Here is a 25,055-nt window from a genome sequence, read left to right as displayed (position 1 = left end):
GACTGGGTTGCAGAGAAAACAAATTCCCCATGGTAGAGATTATGATTTGGAAGACCTCAGATCTCGTTCCCAGACCTAACATTTGGAAAACATTGGGCAGAGACTCGTAAGGAGTCTCAGGGGAAATAGAGTGCAGGGATTTTCATGAGTGAAGAAGAAAATGATCCCGGGGAGCTGAAGAAAGAGAACAGTGATATTTGCTGAATATACATGCTGGAAAATCACCGATGCAAATACACACTGGGAAAATGCCTGTGGACCTTACTTGGGCTGGTGAGCAAGGGGATGTCAAAGGCCCAGGGCACTTATGTTCAGCTTCCCTTCATAGGGGAACTCCAGGTAAGCTCCCTATTGGGGTGTCACAGCCTTTGGACCCACTGCCCAGGCCAGTTTGCTCAAGTAACACCTGCACCAGGAATGGGGCCACCCTCAGGAATGAGCTAATCTTTCATCCTCTCACGACAACCTCTGTCTATCTTTTTGCATTTTCCTCTCTTGAAAACAGCTTTGTAGGATTACTCAGCCTATCTCTTTCTTCTAAATTTAGCCTTGCAGTTCGCCTTCACCTGTCTCTGCCTTCTAATGCCCGACTCTACCTCAGGGCACCTCTGATGCTTCCTTCCTCCCTCATTCCCTTTTCTTTTCTCAGTTTCCTAATTTCAGCCTTCCGAGAGGACTGATCCAGATGGTCTTTTGGTGCCATCCTCCCGCCCAGTCAGAGTTCTGTGTCACCATGCCAAGCTCTGGGTTGGCTCAGGTAGTTTTCTTCAACCTTCTCATGTGGCTTGGGACACAGGGTCAGGTGATGAAAACCTGGCCACACCCCCACTTAGCTGGGCTGAGAGGGCTCTGATGCAGTAGAGTATAGAAAACACCTGCTTCTTAGAATAACAGCAGGCAAACTAAGTCATGTCTTTTGAAAGGCACACGTTCCCCAGGTAGACAGTCTCCCAAAGCTATTTGTGTGTGTATGTTTTTCATGGCATAGCACTTTGGATTGTTGAGGGATTTTTTTTTTTTGTTTTCTTTCTTTCTTTCCTTTTTTTTCTTTCTTTCTTTTTTTTGGTAATAGTAGTGGTAGAAACACACTGCCTTGGCCAATCCCATGTGATGACAGCCATTTATTTGTAAGAAGATAGGTTAGAGGGATGATGTTCTGAGAGTGATGTCAAAAGCTTGGTTGAGACCAAAGTTTTTATGCTCTTAATACAGGCAGTTGCAACGAAGAAAATCCTCATAGATTGTTGTGGATTACGTGTGGGCAGCGTTTGTGAACTACAGAGTGCTCTGCATGGCCGTGTTCACGGTGTCCAGCTGATATTATGGGGGCTCTGCTCAGGTACTGCTGCATCTCAGGTAGGAGAACAGTCACAGAGGTTCTGTGATTCTTCTGGGGCTTGTTGTGGGCTGGACAGACCTGTGGTATAAGCACATAGTCATCTCAGGCTCATTCCAGGTGAATCTGAAGAAGGGAGCCTTTTTCTTTCCTTCCTTCCTTCCTTCCTTCCTTCCTTCCTTCCTTCCTTCCTTCCTTCCTTCCTTCCTTCCTTCCTCCCTCCCTCCCTCCCTCCCTTCCTTCCTTCCTTCTTTCCTTCCTTCCTTCCTTTCTTTTTTTTTTTTTGGTTTTTCTTTATTTTTTATTTATTTATTTTATTTATTTTTTAATGTTTGGCAGCCCATCCAAGGCAGAGCTCTTCAAACTGAGACACGTGGACCCTTGGGAGACAAAATGATTTTAAGAGTTATGCAAGCAGCTTGGAAAATTAAATAAAGGAATCAATTTCCAGATTCTCTGCTACATATATTCTTTCTTAGAATTGTTCTATCTGAAAATGGGCCATGGGTCCAGGTTCTCACCGCCCCTTCCACAATTGTCCTCTTACTTTTCAAAAGAAAGGCATCCTGGTGCCCCATTCCCCGGCCCTCATGCTTCCCCAGTGTTGCTTCCCTGCTTTGCCCCAGAGTGTAAGCACTGCTTGTGGGGTGTGAATGTAGGTGTTGAGACCAGAAAGTGTTCTACCTCCTGGGCTACGTAGTCAGGTGCTTTCTAACTTTTTGCTTTCATCACAAATTGAAGAAAGACTTATCAGCTGGTAGATCACTCAAGATGATTCTGGATGCTAAATTCTGTATTGCTTTGGAATATAATTTGAGTGACATTTGTATAATAAATGCTTTCCATTCACAGCTTATTTTTGTGAATAGGATTATTAGAATTTACAGGTTTAAAAATTAAAATGGAAGTAGGATTGTTGCTGAATTTGTTTCATTCTGGTAAGAAGTATTATTAATCTAGGGCTAAATAAACTAATTAAGAAACAAAAAAAGCCCCATTCATTCATTCCGAACTACATTTCCAATAAAATTTCACTCTTAATGTTTAATAATTGTGTATCAAGATTTAAATTTATTTATGCTTTTGATGGACTGTGTACTACTAATCATAAGTATAAGCCAATCCAGGAGGAAAAAATTTGTTTTTAAGACTTAGAGATTTGTGGTCATAGGAAATAAAAAATATTCAATTTATATATGTATTTTTGTTGCAGAGAAGTATGATAAGGTGATCAATACAAGATTTTGAAGTATAAAATTATATTGCACTAGGATATATGTGTGGGAGTGAAATGGAAATACAAATTCAAGAAAAAAATAATCTAAAATCCCTAACTGTTACAGAACTTGTGTAAATCTATTTTAAACTGATGGTTGTGAAAATCAGATTGCTGTGGTATTATGAGCCATTGGCCACATCTAAAGTAATGCTGCCATAGCTTTATTCTATAGGACACCATTTACAGCGTTCCAAAGTATACTTTTTTCAACTATTTAAAGACATGAAATTTTTAAGTGTTAATTGAAAAAAAAAAAAAAAAGAAGAGGGGTGTGCATAGGTTTCTCAAAATTCTTATGGGAGTATGAGAATAGAATAGTCTGAAGGCTGCCACGCTGGGGTGTCATGTGGGAGAAGGGATGTACATTGGACTCAAAAAGCCTTGGTTCTGCCATGTATTAGGTCTGTGACTTTGTACAAATTACTTAAACTGATCCAGTTTGTTTTTCCTGTACAATGGAAATAATACTTTTCTTAATATACTGTAGGGAAAACTAAGTGACTTGATGTGGGCAACACTCTTAGCAGAGAGCCCTCCATATGTGTATAACTAGGAATGTCAGTTTCTCTTCACTTCTCCCAAGGCTGTCATGGTTCCTCTCTCCCTCTCCTTATTCTCCCTTCTCTTACTCCCTCACATATATTCAAAATTAGCCTCATCTTACATCCCCTATTAAGTATATTTGATTCACGTTCTAAAGGTCCCAAAATATCTTCTATAAGTCAGTCTATTCATTCAACAACTATCTATTGAGCACATACTATATTCCACGCACTATTATGATATCAGGGATATATTCGTGAATAAAAAAGACCAAAAAAAAATCCCTATTGTTGTAGACCTTATATGGTAACTAAGTGTATGGTGATGAAAATCCTTTGGCTTCTCCCAGTATAGCAGTGTCCTTTCACTGTTAGTCAGTGTCCTTTCATATTGGGTAGTCCCACTGACTAATGGGAGACCAGTTAGGTTTCTGCATATTGATAGGTCCATCCATCCATCACCCATCCATCCATCGATTATCATCCACCCATCCACCCATCCATCCATCATACACCCATCCATCCATCCATCATCCATCCATTCATCCATTATCATCCACCCATCCACCCATCCATCCATCATATATCCATCCATCCATCCATCCATCCATCCATCCATCCATCCATCCGTCCAATCAAAATGTACTGAGAAACTCCTAGGTGTTAGGACTATGATCCATGGTCAGGCATTATCCCTCTAAAAGATAACCACAGAAACAGTGTATTTTAATAAGATCCCCCTTTGTGTAACCTTTATCACAATATGTGTGGAGATTAATTGCATCATGTATCTATTTTGGGGTTTAAATGCAAATATCTCTGGTTTTCTTTAATTTTTTCCTGTGTTCCCTATTTCTTTCAAATATTGAGTGCATTTTGAATGATTTAAACCAATTTGTATGTTCCTACCAAAACAATAATTTGTTTTAATCATACTTGCTTCTAGAATGCAACTAAAAAATATTTAAAATGATGGATTAGGGGATGTGAAAAAGATCTGGGCACTCAAAGTGATTCTGTTTCTATTGATTTTGAAACTGTATCATGGAATGTTGTTCTACTTACTTGGGAAACTAGTCTCCCATAATTACACCATTGAGTTAGTTTATCCAGAAATTTAAAAATAGCTTATAATACCAACATTCCCAATTTTTGTCTCTCTGCCCAATTCTCATAGGTACAGGTCTTCAGAGAAGTCAAACTTTTAAAGAATGAGGCATTTCAATTCTTTGAGCCAAAGAGAGTTTTTATCAAAGTATAGAGTTCTTTGAGTCAAAATAGTTTTTCTTTTTAAATTGAGATATAGTTCACAAAATAAAGTTCACCATTTTGACTCTTTTAAAGATTATAATTCAGTGGTTTTTAGTATAATCATAATGCTGCAACCATCACCACTATCTAATTCCAGAACATTTTCATCACCTCAAAAAGAAACCTGTACCTCCCCATCCTCCCCTCCCCCAAACCCTTGACAATTACTAATCTATTTTCTGTCTGTATGGATTTGCCTATTCTGGACATTTCATATACATGGAATCATACAGTATGTGACTTCTTTCACTCAGTATAATGTTTTCAAAGTTCATTCATGTCTCAGGACTTCATTCCTTTTTATGGCCGAATCCATTGTAAGAATATAACACATTTTGTTATCTAGTTATCAGTTGATGGACATTTGGGTTGTTTCTACTTTGGGGCTGTTACGAATAATGCTCTTATGAATATTCGTCTACAAGTTTATGTGTGAACATATATTGTCAATTTTCTCAGTTATATACCTAGGAGTGGAATTGCTGGGTCATATGATAACGCTATGTTTAACTTTTTGAGGAACTGCCCAAGTATTTCCACAATGGTTGTACTATTTTACATAAAATATTTTATATATATTTGCTGTATGTGTGCAAAGTGTGTATTTCTATACTAGAGGGTTTCTTTCCTAGTTTCAAAAGTTAAAAACAACAGCAACACCACGAGTGAATTTTAACTTGGATTTTAAGGGAAAAGATTAAATAGAGGAAAATTCCACTTAGCAAAATGAAGCAATAATTTTTCTAGAAGCGTTTTTATATTTATAGCTATGTACCTTTTTTGAAAATATATTTATGACATACAAAGAATTTGAGAATATTTTATTTCTAAGAATAAAAATGGATATTCAGTGTAGTCATCACTAAGGAAAGGTTATGTTGAAAAACTGTTGAAGTGTCCCCTTGGAAAATATTTCCATCACTAACTATGAATAATGAAAGTAATTATTTTCACCACTATAATCCATTAAGAGGTGTATTTATATTTAACATACACAGACTTTAAATCCAGGACATAGAACCTCACTTATAAATGGGCGTCGTCTGGAAGAGGAGAGAAGACTGACTGACAGAGTTTTTCTCAAGTGCCCAGACTGTGCAGTGAGCCATGTGTGTGGAGTTAGTAAGATGCTCTTTCAGGTGGAACACACCCTTGGCCCCAGATCCCTGGTGAGTGTCTCAGTGCGATCGCTTGCTTTTATTCAAAAATGTCTCCTAAGTGTCAGTTCTATAGGTATGAATTATATTAATGCTTCATGGGTCAAAAAACCAAATCGTTGCAGAAATCTGTGGATTATGCCTGGCATTTTGCTACTCATTTTGATTGTTAAACACCAGTCCTCTCTTTGAATTTCACCCACATAATCACCCAATGGGAAGATGTTCATCTAAAGTCTGCAGATTGCTGCTCTCTTACTCACTAGGTTTGAATAACAACCTCTATGTCCGGAGCAGCAAAGTCTGTCTAACTAAGAGAGTTAGGACAAGGTACTCTATAAGTGTGGTAGGCAGGAGAATGCCCTCCAAAGATGTGTGTCCTAATTTCTGGAACCTGTGAGTGTCTTACATGGCAAGGGGGCATTAATGGTTGCAGATGGAATTAAGATTGCTGGTTAGCTGATCTTTTGATGGGGAGACTATGGATTATCAGAGTTGGGCTCAGTGTCATCACAAGGGTCTTCAGAAGTGACAGAAGGAGGCAGGAGAGTGAGTCAGAGAAGGGATGTGATGATGGAAGCAGAGGTCAGGGAAATGCAGCCAGGTTGCTCGACCTGTGATTTGAAGGTGGAAGAGAGCGTGTGCCAAAGACTGCAGGCAGACTTTAGAATCCAGAAAGACAGGGGCCTGCTTCTCCCTTGGGTACTCCAGAAGGAACGCAGCCCGGCCAACACCTGGATTTCCACCAGGGAGGCCCGTTTTGGACTTCTGATCTCCAGAACCATAAGAGAAAAGAAAAATTGTGTTGTTTTAAGAGACTGAGTTTGTGATGATGTGTTCCAGCCACAGTTGGAAACAAGGTGAGATTGTTAGAAGGGATTGGAAAAGATGTTGGGATTCAAGGCAGAGAAATGTTAAACAGTGAAAAATATCAGAAGTTTGAAGCTGATGAACACGTATTATGGGCAGTGAAGAGGAGAGGGTGGTGAGAAGGGGATTTATTTAATTCAGAAATGCAGTCAAGTCTTATTTATTTGGAGTGGATGGGGAGGAAACTGCAAAGTAATCCTAATTGTGAATGGTTCTTTGAAGAAAAGGAAGAATTGTCTTGTTTTTAAATACATACAGCAGCAGGAGGAAGAAGCAGAGGAAGAGGGAAGGGAGAGTGATGGCATTCAGACCTGACCTGAGCCAGGCCCCCTCCATGCCACTCTGCCTGCGACCTTTTGAGCAGGTTACCAACATTTCTGAGTCAGTTTGCTCTTGTGTAAACTGTGGGAAAAACATGCCCTACACCAGTTTTAATGAGACTGCATATATATGGAGGCCAACACTGCTATAAAATGTAATGTAGTCTCGTTTACAAATATCCAACGTGGTGGTAAGGACCCAATCAGCAAACAGTAGTTATAAATACTTTAACTTGATTTAAAACAATTTATTCCCAGTGTTTAACCCCTCTTTCAGTTTTTTTAAATTCTCTTAATTTACATAGTTACTTCACTGAAATGCCTACCTGGCTTTTACTGGAACTGTCATGAATTCCAAAAGAAGGGTCTGGAAGGGGGACTTCCGTGTGTAAGCCAGTTCAGTGTGGGCTAGACCTGCCCCCTCTCTGTGTCCCAGTCAGGGTGTCCCAGGGGCACCATAGCTCTGTGGAGTGCTATAGTGCTTATCAGTCTGTGAGCACAGGAGGAAGGAGTACAGGGTGGAGAAGGAAGGCTCATTTGGGATGTGAGGTTTCAGAGGTGAGGACTCTACACAGGACAAAGAACGAGGCTGGCAGACAAATGACAGACCAGGCTGGGCCCCAGTTCTCCTCCGACGGTTGGGGATGATGTGACCTGAAGCCCCAACTCCATCATCGCTGTTTGATGGGTGGATAGGGAAGCTCTTGGACCAACGTAAGACCGAAGTAAATGCACGTGAATGTTAGTGGCGGTCTTAGTTCCGGCCGCAATGACAAATATCGCAGACTGGGTGGCTTATAAGCCACAAGGATTTATTTCTCACAGTTCTGGAGGCTGGAAATTCGAGATCAGGGTATCGGCATGGTCGGTTCTGGTGAAGGTCCTTTTCTGGGTTGTAAACTGCTGACTTGTCGTTGTATCTTCATGGTGGAAGGAAGGCGAGAGAGTTCTCTGGGGTCCCTCGTATTGAGGGTGCTGATCCTATTTGTGTGCACTCCACTCTCATGACCTCCTCACCTCCCATAGGCTCCACCTCATCATGCGATAACATTGGGGGTTAAGATTTCAACACATGCATTGGGGCGTGGGGCACAAATATCAGTCCATACAGCGATCTCTTTTGGTTGCATCTGTCCTCTGTCAAAATTTGTTTATAATAATGATGTTACTCCAGTTGGATTTCTGCTTCACTTATAAGACCCTGCACAACCAAATGCTTCCCTAACTAGTCCGTATTTTCCTTGCCTTCCAAACCATCTCTCAGTCCAGTTAGGTTTCCTTCCATGCTCCTTTCTTCCAGCTGGCTCCACTTAATAGCATCCAGGATACACTACTCTCCGCACTGTGCCTGAACCAAGCTGCCTCCTTCCCTCTCTCCTCTGGTTTTCATTCCAACAGTCTTTTCCCTTCACTCACCTGTTCAGCTAGGTCTCACCTTCAGTGTCATGGGTACCCACCACAATGAGGACCCCACTGAAGGGGTATGAGTACTTCCTGACTGATTAATAAGGTGAAAGGCAATAAAGACAGCCCGAGACACAATTACATTTATCTTGTCACTGAGGACAATCGGTGGTGACAGCAGCTTATTAGACATAAAAAATGAAGCTTTCTGGAATTGATTCCTGTGTTCTTTTTCTGTTCCATTTAGTTTGCATGAAAATGAACAGTTTAATCTGTGGTTTTGCTTTTTCATAGGTCACTTATATTTATTGTCTTTTCTGTACAACACGTATATGGGGTAAGTACATTAGCTCTGCTCACATGTTGAAAATTCACATTATTGAGTGCATTACGTTTGTTATACTTTTACACAAATCACTTTCTGGGATTCAGTTTTCTCATCTATAAAATGAAGGGTTAGACTAGATGATCTCTAAGGTTTCTTTTATATTTTATAATCAAGACTGCTTACCAAACTGCCTTCAATTGGCATTGGGGATTTCTTTATTTTATAATATAACCCTTTCTTAAAAACGTTTTTTGGAGGCGGGCAGGAAGCAGGTGGGCCTTTCCAAGATTATATCAAGAAGTATAAGATTAAATTTTAACATTTTAACTTTGGAAAAAGATAAGCCTAGAACATTCTGTAATAAGATCTCTTTCTTCTGCTTCTTGCTAAAGAATCTCAGTTATTAAACCCAACCTCAGTCATTTCTGGGAAATTCTATGGGCGGCCTATAACTCAGGTTGATCTTTAGACAACTGGACTGGTTTAAATCACTCTAGTGAACACATCTCTGTCTGTCTATCCTCCAGCTTGGATCCACCCAGTTGTTTCTGTGATGCAAGTTGTTATAGGTCATTTCAAAGCAAATAAAAGAAAAGCTGCCTTCTGTTTTCCTTTTCCTACCAGTCAGGAGCAGAAAGCTCATGTGTCCAGGAATGAGAAGCCTTTGGCTTTTGGCTCTGCCAATGACTGATCTCTTAACTTATCCAAGACTCAGTTTTCTTCTGAGTAAGTAGGGATGATAAAACACGTCCAACTGAGTTCACATGCATTTGAGAGCATCACTTGAAATAATAAATGGAAACATACTGAAATACAGGTGTGTGGATTTTTAAAAATATTTTTCTCACCTGATTTTCCTAAGTTTATTTTTGCATTATGTTCTTTTTTTTTTCTCAGTCTCACCGTGGCCTCTTCTTTATATCCTTAGTCATAGGGGTTTTGTTCAGCTAGTCTTCAGATGATTCTTGAGGTTGACTGTTCTATAATTTATTTGTAATTTTGGTGTGATCCCAGGATGCAGTAGGCATAGCGTTTACCTAAGCCGCCATCTTGGACCCTCTCCTTTTTTCTATTATGAAAGTTGACAGAGTCCTAAATTTCACTTTCTTAGTTTCTTATGTTTCATATAAGTGAATATAATTCCTGAACCAAAGATTGTTCTAGCTAGCCTGGCTCCTCCTACCAGGCTGTGCATGTAGAGATCCTAGAGAGTTCACACAGAAAGTGGCTATACTGTAGTTGGGTTTTGAAGGTAGCGATATTAATTTATGCAATATCTATGGGAGGCGATTTGGAATTATCCTGCAGAATTTCAATGGTATATACCTGTTGACATAGGAATTTCCTTTTTTGGAATTTATCATACATATTTATACTGACTTGTGCATAAAGATAAATGCAGAAGAATACTAGCTGCAGGGTAGTGTTCAATAGCAAAACAAAGGAGATAGCTAAATGACTATCAATAAGGACTGATGAAATAAGTTATAGTACTTTGATGGACTGCCATATGTATTATTTCAGAATGATTTTGAAGACATCTTAATAAGTGAAAACAGCAAGGTATAGGGGAATATACCATTTGGGGAAAAATAAAACAAGACCAAAATCACACAAAAGAAGTGTGTGTGTGTGTGTGTGTGTGTGTGTGTGTGTGTGATTGTATGAATGTGCTCATAAATGCCCTGACACCTATTTGAAGAGATTGACTACCTCTAGGCAAGGGACTAGGAAGCCAAGGTTGGAAGAGAAAATGTCTTTTTCCATTATACTCTCTTGTACTATTTGAATTTTTTATCATTGGCATATGTTATTTATTTTTTGAAAAAGAAAATAGATGTACAAATACAGGACAGATCACTAATTTAGAAAATAATTTATTTTCTTGAACTTTCTATGCAATAAATATCTATTTAAAAATATCTGAAATAAAGCAGATAGTGACTTTTCCCTTTTCTTCTTTGAATAGTAACAGTGGTTTTTGAGAATATCAGTGTATTCCCAGTGGACATGATTTATACTTTGAACGGTGACTTTTCTGAGACATAGTCTTTGTCTTATTTTAATGGGTTTCTACAGTCTTTTTTGAGGTGAAGCTTCTTCCTCTATAAATACCTCCCCCTATTAAAGTGATGTTTGTTGGGATATGTCTAACGTAGAAGAACTTTGTAGAGACTAAGATCATGTCTTGCTTTTTGCTTTTGTTAGTTCAAGTCAAAGCTTTATATACAACTATTTCCGTTTCTTTATTAGAATTTGCTAATCTGTTTTAAACTGATTCTTCTCTGACATGTGATTTTGCTATAAACGTCTCAGTGATGCTTGGCACAATTAAGTAAAAGAAAAAAAAAACAATAAAATAACAAACTTGCCTTTATTCCCAAGTCATCTAATCAACTGACCTTCTTTTTTTCCCCCCTCTGGTTGTTTTGATACTACACTGATGAACCCAACCTTAAATGAACCCAAGTTCAGACTAATTATTTTAAGTGCTTTCATGCTGTCCTGATCTGACCCTGGACATTTGTTTATTTATTTGTTTATTTTACCTTATCAAAGTTTTGAACTGAATGTTTCCGCATTGTAGATAACAATGTTGGTCAGAACTCAAGAGGCATATATTTCCGAAACTTCAAATACATTTTACACTTAAATTATCTAATTGCTTGGCTCTTTTCAAGGTTCAAATTCTTATATATTTTCAATGACCCTTAAGAGTGTTGTTTATAAATGTATGTTCTTTATTAATGCTTAATGTAAAGATACTATTTTTGGATTGTTTCTGAGCATATTTTTCCAGAAAAAAAAAAAGAAGTCTAAATTATATTGTGTGACTGAAAAGAAAAATACATGCTGGATAGATTACTTTCCCTCCCATATACATATACAGACACATATACATTCATATATATTCACATACATACCTGTATATATACATAGGTATGAATGTATACATATATATGTCTTCCATGAGAACTATAAATATTGGTTTAAATGTTTCCCCATTGTACATTGGTCTAAAGGCTTAAGTTTACAGCTTGAATTGAAAAAGGTCTATCAATTACAGAAATATGTGGTTAATATATTACACGTTGCAATGAGGGCTGGCCTAGGCAAGATCATGAACTAGGCAAAGTTTGTCCCTGATTCCTTACTGATATTTCTATCTGTGCCCTCAGCTCCTAGTACCTAGAGCTGCTTTTAGCACCACTCCTTCCCAACCCACAGCCCCAAGTCTGTGAATGAACACTTAGAGCTCATTTTCACTGCAATGCATTATGGGGCCTGTTTGTCATTAAGGGATCTACTTATGGAAACAGTTAATGCTGTAAATATACTTTTGTACTGAAGTGACTGATGACTCTGGATAGAGATAACAAGGATTTGTGAGAACAAGGGACTAATTTTTCCTAAAGGGCACATGTGTGCATGTGTGTGTGCGTGTGGAGGTTGTGTATGGGAGAGAGTGTTTGGAGGAAGCATTAAAGTTAACAAAATATGTGAGTGTGGAGCAACTCTCTAAAGAGAGTGTTGAAGAAAAGTTAGCTAAAAGTAGGTAAAGTGCCCAAATTTTTCAAGTTCAGGAGCTTTCTGGTTGAGAGACACATTAGAGGAGCCATCTTGGAGTATTAGCAAATTGTAGGAAGAACAATTTCAACCCAAAGTGGAAGGCTGTGCCCAGAGCATTGAGCCAGAGGGATTGGATGAGTGAGCCGTGCCCTACCTGATTGGAGGTAAAGCACGAGGTTCTCCCCCCAAAAAGCCGGGCTTATAATTTAAATTAGATACCAGTGTGCACTTACTGTTTTCCTAACTACATAGTTTATGCTCTAACTACATTGTTTACAGCTTAGTAAATGGATCTTATCAGAAGAAAAAAAATGGCAGAAGAGTCTGGTTAAAGCAAAGTGGCTTCCAGAAGGAGCCTTTTAGAAAAACAAAAGTCCTAGCTTACATAATTTATTCTAGCTCACATAAACTTATACTCTTGCTCACCTAATCATCAACTCTCTTTATTATCAAGCCACAATGTACATTTTTTGCCTTTTTATATGTCAATATTAGTCTCTTCTTGTCACCGATTCAGGGAAAATTATACTGTGGAATTTTCACGAGTTATGTAGACCAAGTATGCTTGTTATAATGTATATGTCATATACCCAGCTGAGGGATCAGTACTGATACACTGAATCAGATGCTTCACTTTGCAGAGTGGAAAGAAGTTCATTGGTCCTTGTGGAGGAAGAGACTGCTCTGTTTGCCAGTGCTTTCCTGAAAAGGGGTCTCGGGTAAGTGACGTAAAAATCAACATGGACGCTGTGGGGAGGGGCCATGGGGAGTTACTAATCAAAGGATGTAAAATTTCAGTTAAGCAACTTCTACAACTTCAGTTGTAGAAGTCTGCTGTAAAAACATTCTGCCTATGGTTAATGGTAACGTATTGTTCCCTTAAAAATTTGTTGAGAGGGTTGATCTCATGTCAAGTGTTCTTAGCACGATAAAAAATTTTAAAACTCAACATGGACAGCAAATTGAATTTTGAACCCTTGTGATTTTTTAACACTAAGTAGTCCCAGATTCTTAGCATGTTTTGGTAGTCGGCAATGTTTATATCTTTTATAATAAAAATTCTGTACATTCGATAAGCAATCGCAATTATGTTAGGCCATGTGTAAGGCTTAAAGATAGTCTGGGAAGCAGTGATTCACCCAGTGTTTTATGCAACACTGGTTTTGTGACTTGCCTTATGCAGACAGGGTTCCAGTGTTAAATGATATGTACTGGGTTGCCATCTTGATATTCATGTTGCATATTAGCATTTTAAAGGTTCTCAGAAGTATTGCAGTGAGTGGGGGGAAAAAAAGCCACTGAACTTCGTTTAGAGTAGTATTTCTGGACATTGGACCACAAGACCTTTTTGAATAACACCTATTGAAATCCTGTGGAATAGTGTTCTGTAATCAAGGTGATAGGTGCATTTCTCGCGTGCTTCTGATGTGCCAGGCTTTATGTACTTAAAATGCTTTACTAGCTCCCTGATTCCTGGCCACAGCTTTCTTACTGTCTTATCGTACTGACTTTGCTGTGCAGAAGACAGAAACACAGAGTAGTTTAGTGTCTTGCTCAAGTCCACTCAGGATGGTGCTTTTACTGACTACACTAGATTCTGTTCTTCAGTGTGCAAGAACCTACTTGATTACTGTACACCAGGTCTCTTGAACACTTATGAAATGCTCCCTTATATTCTGATAGTAGCAGTTGGCAGCCCACTAACTCATCTGTGCTGAGAGTTAGATCAAACAATTATTTTGATTAAAAATATGGCCAAAGTCTTATAAGAAAGGAATATGCTTCGGAAGCTTTGGACAGTTTTTGAGTCAGAGCAATGATTCTAGTGAAACATGGCCAAATCAATCCTATGGGGCTTGACCCTCAAAAAGGACAATCCAGTAAAGACCAGTCCACAAGAACGTGGAACGCTACCTTCCTGAGAGAAGGGACCGTATAGTTCTCCTACAGCATCTCTTCATCTTCACATAGTAAGAGTGCGGTATGTATGGGGTTCCTTTGCCAAGCTCTTTTCCTGTAAGCAGCTACCCTATAGAGCAGGGGTGTCCACACTGCGGCCCGCGGGCCAACTGCGGCCCGCAATCCATTGTTAATTGGCCCGCAGCAAATTCCAAAAATATATTTAGTTTACTTAAATAAACCAGGTGAGGCAATACGTACTTCACCTCGAGGGAGTGGCCCGGCTGTTTGTGTATTTTACCGCATATGGCCCTTGGTGAAAAACGTTGAAAAAAGTTTGGACACCCCTGCTATAGAGCTTATGTTGAGGTAAATCCCCTTCTGCTTCAACTGTTTTGTTTCTTCTGCGATGCTTCAAAAATTTCAGTGATCAGAATATAGCTTGAGCTTTCTCAAGCCACTTTCATGATACACTTTTTATTTTTCAATTACAGTTGACATACAATATTATATTAGTTTCGGTGTACAACATAGTGATTAGACATTTATATAACTTACAAAGTGGTCATCCCGAGAAGTCTAGTACCCATCTGACACCATACACAGTTATTATATTAGTATTGACTGCATTCCCTATGCTATAGTTTACATCCTCATGACTATTTTTATAACTGGCAATTTGTACTTCATGATATAATTTAAAAACAAAAGGTACAAACCTCCAGTTATAAAAGGAATAAGTCCTGGGGATGTAATGTAGCAGCACTGTGACTATAGTTAATTATACCGTACTTTACATTTAAAAGTTGCTAAGGGAGTAGATCTTAAAAGTTCTCATCACAAGAAAAAATTGGTAACTGTGTGTGGTGATGGATGTTAACTAGACTTATTATGGTGATCATTTTGCAATATAGATGTATATCAAATCATTGTGTTGTATACCTGAAACTAATATCATGTTGTATGTCGATTATATCTCAAAAAATTTTTTTTTAAGTAGGGACATAAAAAGTAGTAATCTGACAAGTGGGTTTACTCCTTTCCTTATAAACATACACATTCTTCAAGGGGAAAAAAAAGCCTGGATTTTGTGTGAGGTTGTTAATATAGACATATTAAGATTATATAAATGAAAAGGAAAAGAAATTAGTACATCTAAATTTTAAGATCCTTTGAGCTGAGGCCCAAGGAAAATGGATGGGTCAGCTCTGTGGCAGGAAGAGGATGGGGCACCACAGAACAAAGGGGAACAGTTGCTGGATAAAGCCAGCGTTGTGTGGTCCTCAGATATAAATAAGGCTGAGACTTGTTTTAGTGGGGACATTTGGTGATGTCTAGAGACATTTTTTGGTTGTCACACTGGGTGAAGTAAGGTGCTACTGGTCCTTGTGGGCAGAGGCCAGGGGTGCTGCCTGGTACCCTGCAAGGCACAGGACAGTCCCCACACCAAAGAGTTATCTGTCCCCAAGTGCCAAAGTTGGGGGACCTTGCTTTAAAGGATTACCACAGCTCTGTCAGGCTGGTGTGATTGTTATTTCCATCTGTCAATACAAGGAACCAAGTTTCCAAGAGTTTTGAATAACTTGCTAGTATGTGGGAGAAACAGGAAGCACCCCCGGTATCTGGCTTCCACCACAGTGTTTGCTCCAGGATCAATGAGAAGATGGTGACGCTGAGGTGCAAACACCAGTTTTAGTCATGACTTTGTGAGCTCAGGTGGACACTGTAATGTGCCCAAACCTCCGTCTTCTATGTTGACACCCTTTCTCTCCCGTTTCCTTGGGCTGATCAGCTGTCGCAAGCAGTCGCGTGCCTGGAGGGTGCCTTTTGCATCCTGTAGCACAGCTGTCAGCCTGTGGGGTAGGAGGGCTCCCGGGGAGGGGCTGCCCTCCGCTGGCTGTGTCGCCATTTCTGTGTGTCACAGAGCTGTGTGGGGAACGCCAACCAGCCTCTGCTCTTCCTGAGACAGATGGGTCCCAAGGGAGGGCTACTCGTTGCTGGTGACATTTTCCAGCTGGGAATTTGGGAGCATGGAGTCTGTATAACTGGGAGGCTTGGGAGGCGGGCTCTCCTAAGTCCTCAGCAACCAGCCAACTCCCATACCATCTCTTGAGCCACAGTGACAGCTCAAAGTGGACTATAAAAACAGGAATATACCAAATTCTGGAGGCCTGAGCATCTGCCTGAGGTGGCACAGCCCCTGAGAGGCAAAGCCAGGCTTTCCTAAGAAAGAAATTCCTGTGTACTCTTTTATAGCTTAATGCCTGAGTGAGTAGTTTGTTCAGGCCCCAAATCAAAACTGCTTCTAAAGCAATTGTTGGGAAGCCAGGCTGCCCCATGCCATGGAATGACTGAGGTTAGGGTTTTCACTGGACATTGAACCTAGAGTTTGAGGGGGAGCTGGGACGTATCTAAGGCCCAGAATCAAGGGCAGCAGCTTCAATGTGGACAAAATTGAAGTTCAGTGTCATCAATGTACCACTGGAGGCCCACAGTCTAGCCTCAACACGTTTTCCCAGCAGTAATCACTATTACTTCCCTTTTGAACCCTCTCCTGTATTAGGTAGGCCCCTCCCTCACTCTTGAACATAATCTGTTCACTTCTCAACCCTTTTCTAGAATGCCTTCCCACTTCCACTCTGCTTCCGTCTTTCCTGTTTTCCCCAAAGGAGCTCAGTGGAGATGCCCCCCCACCATGCCTCCCCACAAGGCCTCCTGCCCATCCCAGCCACTGCCGATGTCACCTGGTGGGAACCTGGTCTCCTTCCATGGTACTTCTCATACTCTGGCTCATAGCTCTGTTTTTGAGTATGGATTTGCCTGATCCTCTTGATTAGATTGTAAACACATACTTCATAAAGGTGGTCATTCGGAAATCTGATACGTTTACGTGGGTTCCTGGCCCATAGTGGACACTAGAGTAACGTAAGCTACCTACTTTTATTTTTCTCCTTTGAGAACTGTGGGTCATTTTTGGTACTTCTTTGATCCCAACAGATGGCATGTAATAGGTAGTTAACATATATGTAAGTCAATAACTTAAAATTCAGACTCCAGCCTGGACAGGATTTGGGAGTCTGAGCTGGTGGCCAGGATGTATGCAGCATGCATGTAAGGACACTAGCCAGCTCCAAGAGAAGAGGGGACAGAATTACCGGGGACTCATCCCCCCAGTTTTCCATGACACACAGCATTTAAAACCTGTTATTAAATGAATCATCTCACATAGTTCAAATTCCCTTGTGAATTTCAGGTATGGTCAGTAATAACTTTGAGGAAACTTCCATGTTTTTGATGGTGATCTCCTTGTGGGAGACAAAATTACTTGTCTTTATAGACTAGGGTGCGACTTTTTATGCCTTCTGCATTAGTAATTGGCATGATAATAAAGATACCCTCTATAGTTTTTTTCTAGAACAAAAATATTCATATTGTTTTCCACTCAGGGAAGTATAGCAACTGTGAAATAAATAAAACTTTATAATTTAGTGGTTTTACATAGAAAGAGGTCAAATGACTCAAAACTCAAGACCTGTCTTAGTTGTTTTTTTGGTTTGGAAACTAAAATCACACATTTGCAAGTCAGTCTTTCCTTTGGGAATTTTAAATCGCTAAAAAATGTACAAGTATTTTTCCTGCAATCACTTGTTCCTTCACTTGCTCCTTACACTTCTAAAAGCCTCCATTCCATGATAAAAATGGAATTTACTTGAGAAATTTTAATTCTTGTTAACAGTTTTCATATTAAATTATTTGCACACAAAGTTCTAGAATTCAGTCTCTTTATCTCTCATGCAGCTGTGGTGTAGTACACTCTGCAGCTGTAGCCTCATACATGGCTCAGAGCAATTATTTTTATGTCCCAAAGTTCATATAAGTCAACTAAGTTATATTTTGATGCAGGCAAGTTCCAATGCCAACTGAGAAGTGGGTATATTTGGTCTGTCACCAACCCCTTATCTTTTGGGTTCTGCTTTCTCCTTTTTCTTGCCATGTCTTTCTCCTCCAAGAACTAACTCTCTAGCTCATTTGATTTCTATTGGAGAATTCTCTGATAAATGGAGCACTGTCTAAGGTGACAGACCCAGGTGCCTACAGGGGACAGCAACTCACATGAGTGAGGGGACCCCAGGATGTGACAGTAGGCCTTGGGGACTGTCAGGGAAATGGACGATGCATTTGTCATGTAAAGGCATCAGAATTCAGATTTTTTTTTTTTTTTACACAAAAACATAGTGTCTAACAAATTTCCTGGTAGAGTTCAGCCCACCAGCTGCCAGTTTACAACTCTGGCGAAGCTTGTTAAAGTATTCCCTCTGTCAGGAGTATTAACCTTGATTTTTGAAGAATGAAAAACTTACAAGTTAAAAGAATGAGTCTTCAGTTGCAGGATTTCTTATGTAGGTGCTTGAGGAAGTATTTCTGAACAGGGCGTGGGGGTCCCGGAGGCAGAGGGAGGAGACGTGCTTATCATTTCATACTCATGGACTTATTATTAATCACAGCGGTAACAGTAGTGGTAGTAGCTGTTACCTGTATATTAATAGAAGGCTAACTCCAAGTAATGACCATCATGCTCAGTAAGTGGACAAATCTCTCTATGTAAATCTAGCATTTGTGCTTGAGAAAGAAGACGAAAAAGCAAGCTTATATTTGCCTCCTATGCTGTGGAACATATCCTTTTCTAAACAGGCCAGGTGTACCAAACCTCACCCGAGATTCCTAGTTGCAGTTTGGGTCTGAAGGTAGATTTTGGAGTAACTGCCCCCATCAGTCACCTCATTAAGTTGTCAGTGATTTGTGGCCAAACCTTTGGTTTCCTCACGTGGAGTTCAAATCCATAGCAACCACTGCTGAGCTCTGTGACCCAGCGTGAACCGAGACCAGGCAGCCGCAGAGCTCAGCAAATGTGGGACTACACAGAACTCCGGATGTTCAAGGTCATTACCAAAGTGGAGGCAGCCTTGTTATTGGTGAGAAATAAGGGCTAGCAATACAGGTGCACCCCAAAGCAGGGTGTGTTCCATGTGGGAAAGTGGGGCGTGGTATTTGTGACTCTAAGAACACTCTCTAGGGCCAAGGACCGTCTGCCCAAATGAGTTAAAATGCTGAATTACAAAGTTTTTAGAAAAGGAAAATATATTTCTCCTTTCAAATACCATTTTCAGTAAGTTGCCAAAAAACCCACAGGAAAACAGCTGTCTCCAAGGTGCAAATTTTTTCACTCCTCTGTCATACAATCTTCTCTGCAATTCATTCAGCAAATAACTAGTCATTCAATCCACTCATTCAACTAAGAGCCACTGAGCATTCTCCACGTGCCAGGCATGTGATGGGGCTGTGAGGCCGGGGGGATGGAGGCAGAAGAAAGTCCCTGTGACCTGGAGCTCGGAGCCTGGAAGGAGAGGCAGAGATTCACCCTTTAGCCATTATTTCTGGGTGCCTGCTGAGTGCCAGGTACGGTTCTAGGCATCAGAGCAAAGAGCGAACATCCTTGCTCTCTCCATGGGTGCATAATCTGGTGCCCTAACTGGGTTTTGCAGAGCAGTGTGTGTGTGGCGGGGGTGTCGGGTGGGGTGAGGGAGCTGTGGGTCAACACTTCAGCTTAGACCTGGTGGAATCAGTGGTTTCCTAGCAACAACCCGGAAGAAGCATGTCGCGTTAGTTCCAAGGGCCGTAACAAATTAGTACACACTTGATGGCTTAAAACAACAGAAGCGTATTTTCTCCCAAGTTCTAGAGGGCAGAAGTCCAAAAGCAAAGGCATTGCCAACTCCCTCCATAGGCAGTAGGGGAGAATCCGTTCCTTGCCTCCTCTAGCTTCTGGTAGCTGTCAGGGTTCCTTGGCTTGTGGCCACATCACTCCACATCTCTGTGTGCCTATATCAAATCTTTCTCTGGGTTCCTCTTATCTGGATACATGGGATGGCATTTAGGGCCACCTGGATAATCCAGGATAAATTCTTCATTCCAAGATCTTTAACCTTATCACATCTTTTGTATCTAAGGTAAGATGCACAGGTTCAGGGGATCAAGACGTGGACATACTTTTTTGTAGCCACCGTTGAACTCACTACAAGTATTTGGGCAGAGACGACAGCCTCTGGGGCCCTGAAGTGGGAAAGAGAAGGGCTGGCATGTTTGAGGGACTGCAAGGTGGCCCAAAAGGTTTGACCAGAGTAGGTGAGGGAGCACATGGCATGAGATGCAGTTGAAAAAGCAGAGTCGGGTTGTCCTGTATGATCAGGAAAGCTTTGAAAGAGTTTAATGATGGAGGCAGGTTGAACGTATGTTGTAAGATCATTCCAGCTGCTGTTTGGAGAATACAGTGGGGGGAACGACAATATCGGGGAAAACCTGTGAGGAGGCCGCTGCAGGTGGGAGGTCATGGTGGCTCAACAAGGCGGTGAGGGTGGAGGTGGGAGGAAGTGGATGCGTGTTGTGAATACTTGGGAGGCTGAATTGACAGGAAGGAGAGGGAGACTCCCTGTGGGTCATTTGCAGTTAGCTGTGCCCTGGTGAGGTGGCAACGGCTGCGTGGGTAGTGGTGTACCGCTGAGAAGCACTTTGGGGGGATAATCATGAACCCCCGAGTCCAGTTTCTGATTTGTAGAACTTGAGATCAGTTGGATATGCGGCAGAGACTCCCAAAGAAAGGTCTGGGCTCGAGAGGGATATGGAGTGAATATCAGACTTGGATGTGATGGATCCCCTGGAAATGCATGAGTTTGCTCAAGAGAAAGTGAGAAGGGAGAAGAGGCCAGAGCAGCCCTGCAGAGCTGTGGGAGGCACTCCACCACCGGGAGGAAGGGGAGCAGCACAGAAGACACAGGTAGGAAGACAGAGGGAGAGTCAGCTGGATTACTGCCCCTTAGGGAGCCTACCCGGAACTCTCAACACTGTCCCCTTCAGGTCCCTCAGCAGGTTTCCCATGTTGGGCTGTTAGTACGCCATATTTTTTAAATGGGAAAAGTACGTTGCAGTGAGCTAATTGTTCCCTGAGAAAGCCATGTCTTCTGGTTCTCAGCTCAGTGTTCTTTCCACTGCACCATGCTGCCTCTTAAGAACACAACTAAAAATCCCGAGTCAGTGTTACTTTACTCCTGGCTAAATGGATCCAATTATTCCCTCATGAACAAATGAAGAGAACTTAAGGTACAAGAAAAAAACTCTGCCACCACAGTTCAGTCTCCTTGCACTGTCTAATCTTGGAGTAAGCTGTTTCATTATTTGTATAACTCTTAGTGATACCCAGCGGTTTCCCTGGTAACTGAGGAGGACCCTGGAGGCACTAGCTAAAGAATTTACGCCGCACGGTGGAGTCCTTTGGAGAGTTAAGTGATGTTGTAGTGTCACCTAGTGGCCTTATGGTTGAATGACAGCCAGGCTTTAGAAAGGCAGGAAGGGTGCAGCCGAATGCTTCTTGGTTAGTTGAAATTATAAACGTCTTAATCAATTCAGCATTCCATGAGTATGTGTTTAGAATTTATACTGTGTGAGGTAGTGACCGAGGTGTTGGGCCAGTAATAATGTGCACGGATGCCTGGCCTCAAGCCGCTTACTAAACATCATCCCAAGCAGATACTATAGTAGCATGCACGAAACAATCATGAAAAATAGGTGATGAGTCTATTGCGGTGCTCCTTGTTTTAGCGTGGGTATGAGAATTTGTAGGAGAGTGGAGCTGAGAAGGACTGGGGTAGAAAAAGGAACCAGCACCTTGGACATCAGAGGAGCTGGGTTCAAATCTCTACTTCCCCAGGTGATAGCCACTTGTTTCATCTCTCTGAGCCTTGGCTCCTGGTTTGGAAACAGTGTTTGGTCCCCGGGGACAAGCAGATCAGTGCAGCCCAAAAGTCTGATCTGAAGATTTTGGTTTTAAAGATGTACCTAGTCTCTTATCTGTTGGTCTCTTCTACCAAGTTGCTGTGAAATCAAAACCATTTGATGTTAGCCCTGCTCAAGAGACGTGCCTACCAGTGACAATGAACAAGGAACGAAATCCTAAAGGAAAGCTCTGGCCTCAGAGTTGGGCAGGCATGCCACTCTGTCCACTCTGGTGGCCTTCGTCCTTTATCTGTCCAGCTGGCCCAGAGCCTAGTGCTACAGTAGCCGCAGTGGGGAGGCCCATATACTGGGTCTGGTGACACAGTGTCAGCTTTGCCTTTGAGTGGAAGGAAGATGACGTGGTGGCTTCACATGGCATGCCAAAGTTTCCTCAGCTGTCGAGACAATTGTCATTTTGGGATTCATTGAATCTGTTTTCGGACCTCACCGTCTTCCACAGGAAGTCACAAACCACAGAGGCCATTCTGTGCACATGATAGCATAAAAACAAAAGAAAAATAAAAAATCAATCAATCAATCATGGGACAGTATATCTGAAGCCAGTCATTGCACCGGGCATTTTTTCCTTTTTGCTAGATTGAATGCAATGTAGCAATCCATTGTATAGCATATTATTGTTTGTGGGAGGAGGGGGCATGGGTAGGAGTAGGATATTTCTGTAAAAACAAAAGGTTTTTAAAAAAGATGAAAATTCCTGTGATTATTTAATGATTCTCTAGTTGCAGAAACGTGTATCATGGGCCTGTTATTTGTGCTTGTTCATCCTGAAGTTAATTCTATTATAGCCCAATAATAAGTAAGCTCAAATATCTACTTGTAAACATAGCTGTTTTTTTACTGACGCCTTCTTTTACATGAAATAATTTAATGGAAATGGCAGTATTCTCTACATTGCTGTGGATCAATTATTTACTCAAATTTGGTGAACTAACAATGACCATTTCAAAGACTGGTATTTGGGAAATTTTCATGGGCAGCTTTCTGACAGATTTAATACTGTTATGCAAAGTTTAGTGTATTTTTTTTAATTTACCCCATAATAAACTGTTAGTATGGAAAAACAGCACTAAATATAAAACAAACAGCAAAGTCTTCTAGCAGCTGTAAAAATGTAAGCATTTCATATTTTATATTAGTTTTTCCACTTGCAAAGTTGGGGTTGTATTTGTCATTTAATATGGTTGAAATGAAAGCATAACAAGGCCTATGTTCTAAACAAGGAAAGGACACCAACATTACTGCGTTCAGGACCATTGCTCGTGGTGGGGCGTGTGCTCCACTCTCCTAAGGTAGAACCATCATCATCATCATCACAAGTTCAAGTTCGTGTAACTGCTGGGGGCCAAAGTTCTGGGGATGGCAGTTCAGAAACGTGAGAAAGCAGCTTCTTTTCCTCAGTTGCACAGCCTTCCTTTGGTTGGGTGGGCCGGGGTCTGACCAAATTATTTTATGAAGTATTTATTCTCTGTCTTTCTTACCACCGTGGCCTTGGGCACCTGGACTCCGCCCTCTGGAAGCTCCTGGTCGGGTGGGTGTGGGGATGGGAGGGTAAAGAGATCACAGTAAAGGGTGGGGAGTGTTGTTACAGAGGCATCTTGGAGAGACATCCGATTCTGAAGGGTGTGTTGGGGGAGGGCAGGAGATGGGGGAGTCTGTCCATGGGGGGATTGAGTGATGACTTGGGGGAGAGAATGGAGAGACACTTTTGGGATAGGACATCAAAGTATGTGTAAGAACAGAGCTTGCTCAGAAACGACAAGGAAGCAAGGGGAGGAGGGTGAATGAAGATGGGGGCAAAGAATTTAATAGTGCAAACAACCATTCCTTGTTTTGTTTGTTTTTGAAAGTGTTTTAGGTGGCACTTTCTCAAATCAGGACACATTTCTATACTGAATGGAGTTCTGATATTCTTAGCACTCTTTTTTTCTTTCTTTTTCTTCAAAGTTCCAGTAGTTCTCCGGATGGGGCATCACACTCTAAAACGAAACACACTGTAGAGATTTATAGCCAGTTAATTAACGCTCTTAACTTAGTTACCCTTTTATGTTCAAACATACATTTTGTTGTTTTTAAATGATACATTATTGTAAAGCACAGCATTCATAAAAGATAATTTAGGAGTTTTGTATAAATTGCATGTTAAGATGTTAAAATAAGTCCCAAATTTAATGAAAAAGCAGTTATATCCCGAGCCTTCTATTGAAGAAAAAATGAGAACTTTTAACTTACGATAATTAAGTAACCAATAAGATTAATTAACATAGGTAGGGAAGGTGAGCTGAAGTCATTATTTATTCCTACTTTCAGACTGTAGTTTAGAATTTGTGCACTATCTAGAGAAAACTGATATGCCTTCAAGTGCCGCCCAAATGGTTTGTGCCCAAGTAATTATATTTTATTGCTTCACTTTTAGTCACATGTATTTATACAGTGAAACTTCCTTGAAAATGCAAGGCTTTTAGTATTTTTATGGATCCTCAATAAACAGTAGCCATTGTGCTGATGAAGGGAGTTCGGCACAAGAAGGGAGCAAATGGCTAGGGGACCAAGGGAGCGTGCTCCTCACAGGCCCGCCTTCCTTCCTCCAGAATAGAAAGAGCTATGAGACTTGCAGCTGCTTCTAATGGGCAATAATTGAACATTAATTTGGTGGAACAGTCCCTCGAACAATGTCAAACAGGCAAAAGGGAGCAAGGAGTTCCTGATATTTGAGCCTGAAATGTTCCCACTGCGGGTTTAGGGGGAGAACTGAGCTCATGAAACTTCTTTCCCGAAAATAAGCGGTGACCTTTTCGTTCATGGAAAGTTGGATTGCATAAATATAGTGTAACATGGAGAGCCTACTTCCAATTGATGAATCAGAAATTAAGTACAAGAAACTAAAAGAGAAATATTTCCCTCTAAAAGGGCAGACACAGTATGAGCCATATGAAGTAAAGATCTGGCAGTTTTCCCCCACTTTTAACTTGGGTCGCCAGCATAATGGCAAAAAGACTGATTTTTTTAAAGTTCCTTGCTTTACCAAACAGCTCAAGATTTGTAAATATCACTGACAGAATGAAAATAGTCAGAGAACTATTATCAGTTATAGATGTGTGTGTGTGTGTGTGTGTGTGTGTGTGTGTGTGTGTGTATGTGTGTGTGTATACATGAGGTAATTCAGGTTTATCATACAGCTTAAATTCAGATTG

General features: G+C 40.9%; 1 protein-coding gene across 8 annotated transcripts in view; it reads left to right on the top strand.

The window, feature by feature from the left end:
* Nucleotides 1-25,055, top strand: part of COL4A4 (collagen type IV alpha 4 chain) — a 117,481-nt gene that overhangs the window by 11,632 nt on the left and 80,794 nt on the right. For 4 of the 8 annotated variants that reach the window (XM_074314188.2, XM_074314163.2, XM_074314160.2 and 1 more), the window contains 4 exons: nt 1,213-1,356; nt 5,467-5,637; nt 8,514-8,556; nt 12,759-12,836. In XM_074314188.2, coding sequence (XP_074170289.2) covers nt 5,576-5,637; nt 8,514-8,556; nt 12,759-12,836 — 183 coding nt within the window. In that variant the 5' untranslated portion in view covers nt 1,213-1,356; nt 5,467-5,575. Of the gene's footprint in view, nt 1-104; nt 340-1,212; nt 1,357-5,466; nt 5,638-8,513; nt 8,557-12,758; nt 12,837-25,055 lie in introns of those variants that run through there. The other 4 variants (XM_074314171.2, XM_074314146.2, XM_074314153.2 and 1 more) reach the window with 4 other exon arrangements.

This window comes from Rhinolophus sinicus, chromosome 17 (assembly GCF_057876585.1).
Source record: "Rhinolophus sinicus isolate RSI-liver-muscle chromosome 17, RSI-T2T, whole genome shotgun sequence".
Lineage (NCBI taxonomy): Eukaryota > Metazoa > Chordata > Mammalia > Chiroptera > Rhinolophidae > Rhinolophus > Rhinolophus sinicus.
This window is presented reverse-complemented; position numbering and strand designations above follow the sequence as displayed.